This window comes from Mya arenaria, chromosome 6 (assembly GCF_026914265.1).
Source record: "Mya arenaria isolate MELC-2E11 chromosome 6, ASM2691426v1".
NCBI classification, from domain to species: Eukaryota; Metazoa; Mollusca; class Bivalvia; order Myida; family Myidae; genus Mya; species Mya arenaria.
Genome location: NC_069127.1, coordinates 79,682,740 through 79,694,007, shown reverse-complemented (window position 1 = coordinate 79,694,007; position 11,268 = coordinate 79,682,740). Strand labels below are relative to the sequence as shown.

Here is an 11,268-nt window from a genome sequence, read left to right as displayed (position 1 = left end):
ACCATTCCCTAATGATGACAATAATGCTCTGACATAAAGAAAAATATAATAGCCTACCTTCCCTACCCATGTAACTCTAACCACAGCATTTTTTTTGCCTTACTGAAATACTGTCAAGTGGTTCAAACAAGGGTCTCATGGCAATAGTAAAGCATTTAATAGGGTGACAGTGTTTTTACAAGTCATGGAATAACAGCGAATGGAAAGCTGGTTCCCTAATATAACATTTGATACAGAAAAAAAAATCATCAGAAAATTGTCTTTAAATGATATTATACTAGTATGTAGTGAACATATATCTATGCAAGCTTATAATTATTGTAGCAGCTATTCTAATATCAGTGCGTCATTGTCAGTGAAAATGAATTCCTTAGAGGCGATCACAGAATTGACAAATATCAAGAATTATCCAAGTGATTCAATAAATAAAACAACTAATCACAATGTGTTGAATTGATTGAGAGATATTTATCTCCTTTTTTAAATAGCTATAATTGTCCACCTATGAGGAAAAATACTTTGTATAAAATGAAAATGTCATTTTTAACTCCATAAGACTTATTTTTGCTCAAGACTCACAAATAAAGAGAATTGGAATTATGTACATCAGTATTTTATAAATAAGTATAATTGAAAAATCATAGATGCCATAAACTTTGAATTGAATGATAAATTTCTTCATTATAACATGTACTGCAGTGTGAATCGAACATTAATTAACTATATCACTTGTGAAGGATTGTCTGTAAATCATTTTGGCAACTTATCTATCTACATAACTTTTTTCTTTGTTTTCCCATTAATTCCATAGTCTCTTTTCCAATCAGTTCATCTTGGACGAATCACAATGCCGTTTGTCAGATGAATAAGTTATTTCATTATCTAGTGAAACAATGGTAACTTATTCCATGCCGGGTGAAATATTCATTTGTATTGTTTAATAAAGATCACAATATGCTATTATAAAGGAGAAGTCTTCAGATAAAGTTACTGAATATAGCCGTTTCATTATAACGGGATGGCATTTTTTGTTGAAATAGTATCTATTGTATTAGAGATTAGAGTTCTGTTCTGCCGATGACTGTTTTGACTTCAGAAGTTCACTAAAGAAATCTCCTGCGGCGTAAAATTTATATCACAATTGATATCAGTAAGTTGAATTCAAATTTGAAAACAATACGGCCACATCTTTCCTAATAGGTTCACCATTTGCTTTAACAATGATAAAAGATAAACAATTGAATGCGGGCACTTGCTCAAATCATTGAATCTTTGCCTGATCATTTTAATTGCAAGACTTTAGTTTTCAGTCAAAAGACATGAAAACAATTGGTTGGTTTATGATAAAGCGTCATTAGTGTTCCATCTTGTCCAAGCATGCAGTTTTGGAAACATCGTTCTCCGTGATCACTTGTAAGGTTTTATTCCTTCTTGCAGGAGAAAACCAACTGATTTCATTTTATTACAGTGGACAGCGAGATAGCTTGATCTTATAGCAAATTTAGCTGTCATTTAGCGAAAATAAATAATAAATCAGAAGTTTGGCTGCGGAAGCTTAAAACAGTTGTTGGAAAGTTATCAAGGGACGCAACTCAACTGTACAAAGGGAGATAATTTTGATTGTTTTTGTCCAATTTTAATATCGGGACATGTGACACTATAAAACAACAGCGACATTTTAGCGACATTTTAGCAAAAAAACTTTGCCAGTTTCAACAAAGGAAAATAATTGATAAGACATCGGAACATAATTCTTGTAATGAAGGGACATAATTCTGATATCAAAAGGGCATAATTCAGGAAATTAAGTGACAATTTTCAGGCAGCAAGGGACATAAATTAAGTTATTCAAGGGACATAACTCAGTAAATCAAGGGACATAATTCAGTAAATAATTCAGTAAATCAAGGGGTATAATTCAGGAAATCAAGCGACATACATCGGGTAACCAAGGGACATAATTCTGGAATCAAGAGCCCTAACTACAGAGTGGCAATGTGTGACTCGGATGAGAATGACTCTATGGACGGCATGTATGCAGTAGAAGACACTTGGATTCAGCAGGAAGAGCCTGACAGTGAGTGTCCATGCTGCGGAGACTAACAGCTCGCCAACGTGTTAACTAAATTAATCGCTTATATTTAATCTAACATTTTGTGTTTTGTGTTTACATGTTAATTAGAACTTTTATCATGCAGTCATTCAGTAACTGCTTAATGTATATACTTTAACCAGTCTTACATTATATCTAATGTATTAGACTGTGTCTGTCCTTTAATAATATTAAATATTTTATTTCAACCAACAGAAAGACTTTTGATTAAAAACATATTTTTCCAGATTGCATGGTGTATTTTTCATGAGTTCCTTATGTATGTACTTTAACATCTCAATGACTTGTGTGCAATTGTATATAGCAGCTGATATAAATATAAGGCAGATTTTTTTTCGAAGGTTATTGACATTCTTTTTTAGATTATATAAAGTAACTACATTTCTGCAGGCACGTATCTGTTATTAGTCATTTGATGTTATCAGGGATGTAGCTGAGAACCAAATAGAGGAGAAGGCCCATCCTGCAGTAGGGAAAGTTTGATAAGTCAGACTAAGGGTCTGCTTAGTCACATTAAGTCACTTGGAAAAAACTGCTTATGTCCTCTTAAATCATAATCAACATTACCCGACTGGAAATCAGTTTTCCTCTAGCTGTGTCATAGAAAATCAAACAGATTTCTTTGAAAAAACAGTGAGCCTCTAAAGAAACACAAAATGTGCCATTTTGTTCGAATATCAACAATACTAACCACACATTTTTAACACTCAAAAGTTGTGGTTATTGTAGTAAAGCTCTTTGGATTTTTGGTGGAAAGGAGATAAATTATTAAGCATTCATTGATTATGAATTGCACCTATTAATGAGACCATATTTAGACCTTGAAGTCGGACTGGGCTCCCTTTAGAAATATTGCTCCTAGATATTTTTAAATAAACAAGCAGGCAAGAAAAAGATTGGGTTAAATTACAAGCATTTCTTGTAAAAACTAAGGCACCATACATTTAAATCTGGGGAAACTCCAGGAGTTGGTGTTGGGGCCTCGAGTGGGGCATGGGGGGGGGGGTAGCTAGGGGCAGAACAAAAGCAAGTGATACACAAATAAATCGTTCTCTGGTTCAATCTTGATGCAGGGATTTTGTCTCAATCTGAAAATATAGTACTGCTCTATTATAGTGTGTTTTCAATGCACTGCCTGTACATTTTACTAAGCTTCTATTACAGCATGGCTGAGAGGCCAACACCGTACCTTATACAGTCGAACACTGTTGGCTCAAACTCACTTGGCTTAATTTCCTTGTAGGCTTGAACTGGATGAAAAGGACCGATTTCTTTATTATTATACTGAATGTAAACAGTCCGGCTTAGCTAAAACTCTCTAAGGCTCGAGGTATTTCCATCGGTCCCTGGGAGGTCAAGCCAATGGGTTCAACTGTAATTGATTCCTTTTTTTGTTCCAAGTAACTTGTATGAAGGTATAAATATATACCATGTTGTATCATGCATATATTGATCAAATAAAATAACAAAGTAGTCACGCATAATTATGTATCAAGAGCGAGTGAATCAACCCCGACAAAATATGATTCACATATTACTTAATCGATTTGGTCTGTGAACAGAAGTTCTTAAACTTGGTAATATTACCTTGTTAGTACATTTTAGCTTGTAAAATTCTTGGAAGATTTTTTTCCGATGGTTTTTCCCTCATTGACCTCACATTCCTAGATTTTGTCCTTCTTTAGCCAAACCGGCATAAAAAAACAGACTGTGCTAATACTGACCTTTCATCCATGCCCAAGGCTTTTTTGCACCAGTGTATGTATACCATGTGATAAATTGGGTCATAAATGCTACTGTTGGAAGGCATTTCACAATATTTTGCTTTGAATGAAGACTTTAAACAAAGATAACTCTACTATTTCTTTACCATTTAAAACGAAACAAAGCGCAGTCTACAATGCTTACAGAGCACCACCTTCGGTCTTTTACCAGAGTTTGATTGAGAGATTCCTTTCTGAAAACACATGACAAATCTTGTATCACAACTGCCGCCTGACGGAGCACTGTCAAAACATTAGTTTGGAAACAGGTTTGTCAGTGTTTGAAGAAACTAAACACCTAATCAAACTTCAGTAATACTAAAACAAAGGTGTTTAAAGGTTTTATTTTTAGCAAAATATTGCCTTCCGACGTAGCATATATGAGGTAATTTGTCACATTTCATAGACACACTGTGTACTTTGCAGGAGGGGACTTACACAGCATTATTGTTTTGAGTCAAAGTAAATAAAGAGTTCAAGTTCTGAAATCAGAGAAATAGCTTCAAAAGTATCCCCCATTCATACCAATCACCTGTTTACAATATACATTCATTCTTAAGCATGCTACTGCAGCTAAATTTCATAAAAAAAACCTATGGACATTGCTTAAAAATGCTGGCTCTATTCACTAATGTCTTGAGTCTGAGTTTCAGAATCTTGCTCATAAAACTGCATTCTTAAATATTTCAAATGACTCTGCATTCACGAACATTTTGAGTCCAAATTTCAGTCTCTTGCTCAGAAAACCACATTCTTAAATGTTTAGAAAAATATATTATGTTACAAAAGAGGTGTGCCTGATGTTGTACTGATTATTTGTAACATCTACAGCAATTTTTACCATCTTTGCTCCTAATAGTATTTTTACAACAAAATTAACTATTTGCTTTTCTCTGAGTCTCATACTCTGCCTCGAGATGTTTAGAGATTATAAGTTTATGGGCCCTGAATTGTTGAAGTGCAAATATGAGAAACTGAATACTGTAGGGCAGCGGGACTCAGGTGAATTTAAACACTGGTAACAAAAAATCAGGCTTAAACTTGCAAACCAATCTTTGTAATGTGAAATTAAATAGTTCACAGTATACAGCAAAATTATCAAACAATTTTATTTATGGTGTAATCTAGCCATCCATGAGTTTTATCGTCACCTTTCTATTCCCGTTACTTAGGACAGTGACATTGAATGTGATTACCGAGTGGTGAAACAGTTACTGTTTTAATGAATTCTAGTATTAAATGATACAAAATTTTGATATCGAGTTTTGTGTTAACAAAAGAATAAAATTAAACTTTTGGTGTCTAATTGTAATTTCATCTGTAATAAAAATGCTCAAGCGTAATCTGCATTTAGTGTTCATAAGATTTGCTCTCAAGATACTCAACACCATATAAGGGTAGATCAGAATAAACAGCCTGAGAGTACACCACCATAATTAAAATGACATGTATTTTTAATGAGCTTCCATGGAAAGTCATTATGCTAATAAATGCTGATAGTTTCTTCTCGATTAATAGAAAAGTGAGGTTAATTAACAAAGTAATCTTACAATTCAACAGTTAAGTTAAAAAATAAAGTTTCATTAGTAATCTACTTGATAATTGATACTGTCAGCTGAATAATAAAAGACAGCTTCAGTCTGCTTTGTGTATTCTTTTTTAAACCTTTAGTTTTATAAAAGGTCTTAGGGCAACACAGATGCAACTTCCTTCTTCGATACCCTGGCGTGGATCTCCCTGGGCGACTTAACTATATAGATGACAGTTGATGGTGTTTCGTTAAAGACCAGTTGGGTAGCTCTAGAGGGCAGTCTTTCCTTCTTTACAAAACCATCCATCATTTATGGGGCCACAATCTGGCTTTGAAATTACCTTTTTGGCATAAATTATACCCCACAACATATATCAGAATTCAACTATAAGTAATGCTGGGGGACATGGCGGGGTCAAACCATACTGCAGTCATCAGGATTAAGTTATAATACAGCCATATAGGCACTGGCAGACTATCATAAACTCCCAATATAGGAAAAATAAGAAAAACTGCAACAATTTGTATGAAACATGGTTGTTGACTGGTTACCTTTAATGCGAAATTGAGATGATTTCATTGGTCAATATGAATGTTTGGACAAATATTGACCAATCAATAAACTTTTCAGCCAACTATGACCAAACCAGACAATTAACCACTTTTTACAATTGCAACTCCTTCTGTTTTTAATTTCATAAGGAGCGACAATAAACTGTCTTGCAATGATCTCTCATTAACTGATCTTTAACTTAGTACCTATTACACAGTGTAATAAGCAAAATGCATTTAGGCTTGAAAGTAAACATGTAGTTTTGCAGTTTTCTTTTGAAGGAACTTATATTTTATCTTTCAAAAATCGTGCCCCATAAATCTTTCTTGTGAAGTATTTACAATTATTTCACTAATTTTCCTGCTCTAGCTTTCACTGATTATGAGGAATAAGTGTGACTTTTATGACTTACGGAACCAAATATATTTCACTGAAGTTTCAATACAGACCATTGTCATACTTCTTAGCTGTTACCATCAATTAATCAACAAATGAATTTCTCTTTTTTGAAAACCTTTCCATTTGTTAGATAATTATTATCTGTTTGGCATTGTTATACATGAATTAGGATATGATATATTGTCCAAATTGTCCCTTTTACTATTAAAGATGGATACCTGATTTTCGACAATTTGCTGATTAACACCGCTGATATGATCATTCCCTATTTAATAAGTGTTGGTATCATTGCCAAACAAGGACAAACCCAAGTGATTATCTTTCTCCTTTTTTTTTCACTATCTGCGGACTTTTGAAAACGAGCACCTAGCATGATAATGAGTTAATTTTCATCGTTCATTATAATAAAATGCCCTATTTGGAGTAATATTTGAATAAACACATTTCACACAGAGGTTATCTTTTAAATAAGATTTGGTCACTTATAGATATTGATAAATGATAATTTATATTTAAGTCGAAAATTGGATTTTACTTTTCATTTTAATAGCTTGACTTTGTTGATAATCATGTTAATATTATTTAATGATCCAGGCCAAGTTTATTCTTATTTCTTATCTTCTCTAATTTAGCAACAAAAGTTGCATAATTCCCCAAATGTGAGAAAATTTCTGCAATTAACATGATAGGGAATATTCCTTTTAACAAGTCATGTTTTGCAGGTGAATGCGTTTTCACAAGTAAATATAATTTAAAAGACGTGTTGCAAATGTAAGTGGGATTGTAAGTGTTGTGTGACAATGGCACAAATCATTTAGTTCATAAAGGGCCAAGTTTACAAAAATGTTTTATGGTTCCCACACTGCTAACTATGAACTATGTAGTTTTGGTGCATTTTTTTTTTTATAAAGAAGAACGCAATAACAGATGTCAAAAAACTTTCTGATTATTTTATTTTTTTCATGTCCTCTTTGTATGTGGTCAAAGTCGTGTTCAAGCAAGCCTTATAGCTAGCTGTTGCATGGTTTGAAAACTGTTATCCAGTTCAATATGTTGGTTTACCTACTGCAGAGCTCAATCTCCACACAAGGGATGACATAGTGACCACTGCTAAATTATTATTTATTTTTAAGCAACCATGATTGCATACAAAGTAAAATATATATAAAAAATACCTGACTTATGCATTATGTACATATAAAATGCGTTGGTTACCATTATATTATACTGAAGAGGTAGTCATTCAGTTAAAACAGTATTATTAGAAAGTCTGTCCTTTTAAGGAAAAAAAGTTGAGGTATTGTCATAGATTTGGTGTTGTTGTTGGCAGTATCATCAGCGTTGTTGGCAGTATCAACAGCGTTGTTGGCGTGCAAAATCTTTCGCCATGCATGGCCATAATTGTTTTATTTAAGCTATCCAAATCACTTGGTAAAAATGTTGCCAGGGACAATACGCACATGTACTGCAGTTGTTGAGTTATATCCCTTTAATAACCGTGAAACATCAGACGAGCATGGCTGCTCACTCTTGTAATAACCGTGAAACATCAGACGAGCATTGCTGCTCACTCTTGTAATAACCGTGAAACATCAGACGAGCATTGCTGCTCACTCTTGTAATAACCGTGAAACATCAGACAAACATTGCTGCTCACTCTTGTAATAACCGTGAAACATCAGACGAGCATTGCTGCTCACTCTTGTAATAACCGTGAAACATCAGACGAGCATTGCTGCTCACTCTCGTTATACTATAAAAAATTATGACAAGAGAAAAAAGTGACTTAAGCAAATTAACACTTCTCTCTGCTTTCCATACTATGGTCTTTTTTCAAATCAGAAAAGTCATAAATTAATTAATGCGTAAATGAACGACTGTCATTAAAATATTTTGTTACCAGCCTTTGAAACAGCCATTTAACATCAGATGAGTTTTATAACATAAAACTTATTTTTCCTTTGTACATTTCTTAATGCGGGGGTATTCTGAATTGATACAAATTATCACAAATTGAATTTCCATTAGATAGTAAAGTATCTATAGCCTATCAAGTCCCACGATATTCAATTTTCATTGCAATTCTAGTGCAAACTCATTAGCTCTTCTGTTCTGAATTTGTTCTGTCATGTTTTCTATCTTCTATTTTGCCAAATTAAAAGAAAAAGACATAGAAATACGGATTATGTGACGAGACAGTGTTTATGAAAGTTTATGTCTATTCTTCAGATGTTTTGCAAAGCGGGGTTCCGTAAATGATCAGTTAAGGAAAATGATGGAATATAGAGGTGCGAAAAATGACATAGGTGTACAATAACATCAAACCGGCCTATCTTAACCACCCATCAAAATTTACGTTTTTAGAAAGTATGTGTGCTTGACTTATGACATTTCATCGGCTTATAATCATTATGGTAAAAACCTACAATTTCATAAATACCAAACACTGGAAGGAGCATCAAAGACGGTTTGAATAGGTATCTGCCACACTGATGGTCTTAATTATTAGAAATTGAGATTAATTATTTAAAACGAACACTGTCTTAATCCAAGGTTTTCATCAGTATAAGTGTCTCTAATTTTTTTCATGTCTACAGCCAGCCCTCTGTCTACTTCAGCTGGTAATAAATTTCGGTATTTGTTAACCCTGTATAAATTATGGGCCTATTTGATGATTTAGGAAAATTTACTTCGTCTTTGGAGTATAGATTTGATAATTATAGGTGAGAGCATAATTTTGCGATTTAGGCGTAACCCTTTAATTTCATTATAAAATATTATTTTCCCTTACACTATTAATTTATTATCAAAAATATCCTTTTGAAGAATGTATGCTTTTGATGCTTTAACTCTATGTTTGCTAATGATAATGTTCCAACAACGAGACCAGTTTTTGATATTGCTTGAAAGAAAAAGTGGTTCGTGACTTTATCTCAAACAACAAGTACTTCCTCACTTTGCTTCGAACAAAAAGAAATTCCTGACTTTACTTCAAACAACAAGAAGTTCCTGACTTTACTACAAACAACAAGTACTTCCTCACTTTGCTTCGAACAAAAAGAAATTCCTGACTTTACTTCAAACAACAAGAAGTTCCTGACTTTGTCTCAAACAACAAGAAGTTCCTGACTTTGTCTCAAACAACAAGAAGTTCCTGACTTTGTCTCAAACAACAAGAAGTTCCTGACTTTACTTCAAACAACAAGAAGTTCCTGACTTTGTCTCAAACAACAAGAAGTTCCTGACTTTGCCCCAAACAACAAGAAGTTCCTGACTTTGTCTCAAACAACAAGAAGTTCCTGACTTTGTCTCAAACAACAAGAAGTTCCTGACTTTGTCTCAAACAATAAGAAGTTCCTGACTTTGTCTCAAACAACAAGAAGTTCCTGACTTTGCTTCAAACAACAAGAAGTTCCTGACTTTACTTCAAACAACAAGAAGTTCCTGACTTTACTACAAACAACAAGTACTTCCTCACTTTGCTTCGAACAAAAAGAAATTCCTGACTTTACTTCAAACAACAAGAAGTTCCTGACTTTGTCTCAAACAACAAGAAGTTCCTGACTTTGTCTCAAACAACAAGAAGTTCCTGACTTTGTCTCAAACAACAAGAAGTTCCTGACTTTACTTCAAACAACAAGAAGTTCCTGACTTTGTCTCAAACAACAAGAAGTTCCTGACTTTGCCCCAAACAACAAGAAGTTCCTGACTTTGTCTCAAACAAAAAGAAGTTCCTGACTTTGTCTCAAACAACAAGAAGTTCCTGACTTTGTCTCAAACAACAAGAAGTTCCTGACTTTGTCTCAAACAACAAGAAGTTCCTGACTTTGCTTCAAACAACAAGAAGTTCCTGACTTTGTCTCAAACAACAAGAAGTTCCTGACTTTGTCTCAAACAACAAGAAGTTCCTGACTTTACTTCAAACAACAAGAAGTTCCTGACTTTAACAAGAAGAAGTTCCTGTCTCAAACAATAAGAAGTTCCTGACTTTGTCTCAAACAACAAGAAGTTCCTGACTTTGTCTCAAACAACAAGAAGTTCCTGACTTTGTCTCAAACAACAAGAAGTTCCTGACTTTGTCTCAAACAACAAGAAGTTCCTGACTTTGTCTCAAACAATAAGAAGTTCCTGACTTTGTCTCAAACAACAAGAAGTTCCTGACTTAATCTCAAACAATAAGAAGTTCCTGACTTTGTCTCAAACAATAAGAAGTTCCTGTGTGTCTCAAACAACAAGAAGTTCCTGACTTTATCTCAAACAACAAGAAGTTCCTGACTTTCTCTCAAACAACAAGAAGTTCCTGACTTTACTTCAAGCAACGAGTACTTCTTGACTTTGCTTCAAACAGCAAGAAGTTCCTGACTTTGCTTCAATCAACAAGAAGTACCTGACTTTACTCCCCCCCAAAAAGAAGTTCCTGACTTTGCTTCAAACAACAATAAGTTCCAGACTTTGCTTCAAATAACGAGTACTTCCTGACTTTGCTTCAACCAACAAGAAGTTCCTGACTTTGCTTCAAACAACAAGAAGTTCCTGACTTTGTCTCAAACAACAAGAAGTTCCTGACTTTGTCTCAAACAACAAGAAGTTCCTGACTTTACTTCAAACAAAAAGAAGTTCCTGACTTTGTCTCAAACAACAAGAAGTTCCTGACTTTATCTCAAACAACAAGAAGTTCCTGACTTTATTTCAAACAACAAGAAGTTCCTGACTTTATCTCAAACAACAAGAAGTTCCTGACTTTGTCTCAAACAATAAGAAGTTCCTGACTTTGTCTCAAACAACAAGAAGTTCCTGACTTTGTCTCAAACAACAAGAATTTCCTGACTTTACTTCAAACAACAAGAAGTTCCTGACTTTGTCTCAAACAATAAGAAGTTCCTGACTTTGTCTCAAACAACAAGAAGTT

General features: G+C 34.0%; 1 protein-coding gene across 1 annotated transcript in view; it reads left to right on the top strand.

Moving 5' to 3' along the window:
• Positions 1-1,346: 1,346 nt before the first annotated feature.
• Positions 1,347-11,268, top strand: part of LOC128239159 (PR domain zinc finger protein 1-like) — a 52,650-nt gene continuing 42,728 nt past the window's right edge. Inside the window, exon 1 of the mRNA XM_052955659.1 lies at positions 1,347-2,077. Coding sequence (XP_052811619.1) covers positions 1,996-2,077 — 82 coding nt within the window. The 5' untranslated portion in view covers positions 1,347-1,995. The remainder of the gene's footprint in view (positions 2,078-11,268) is intronic.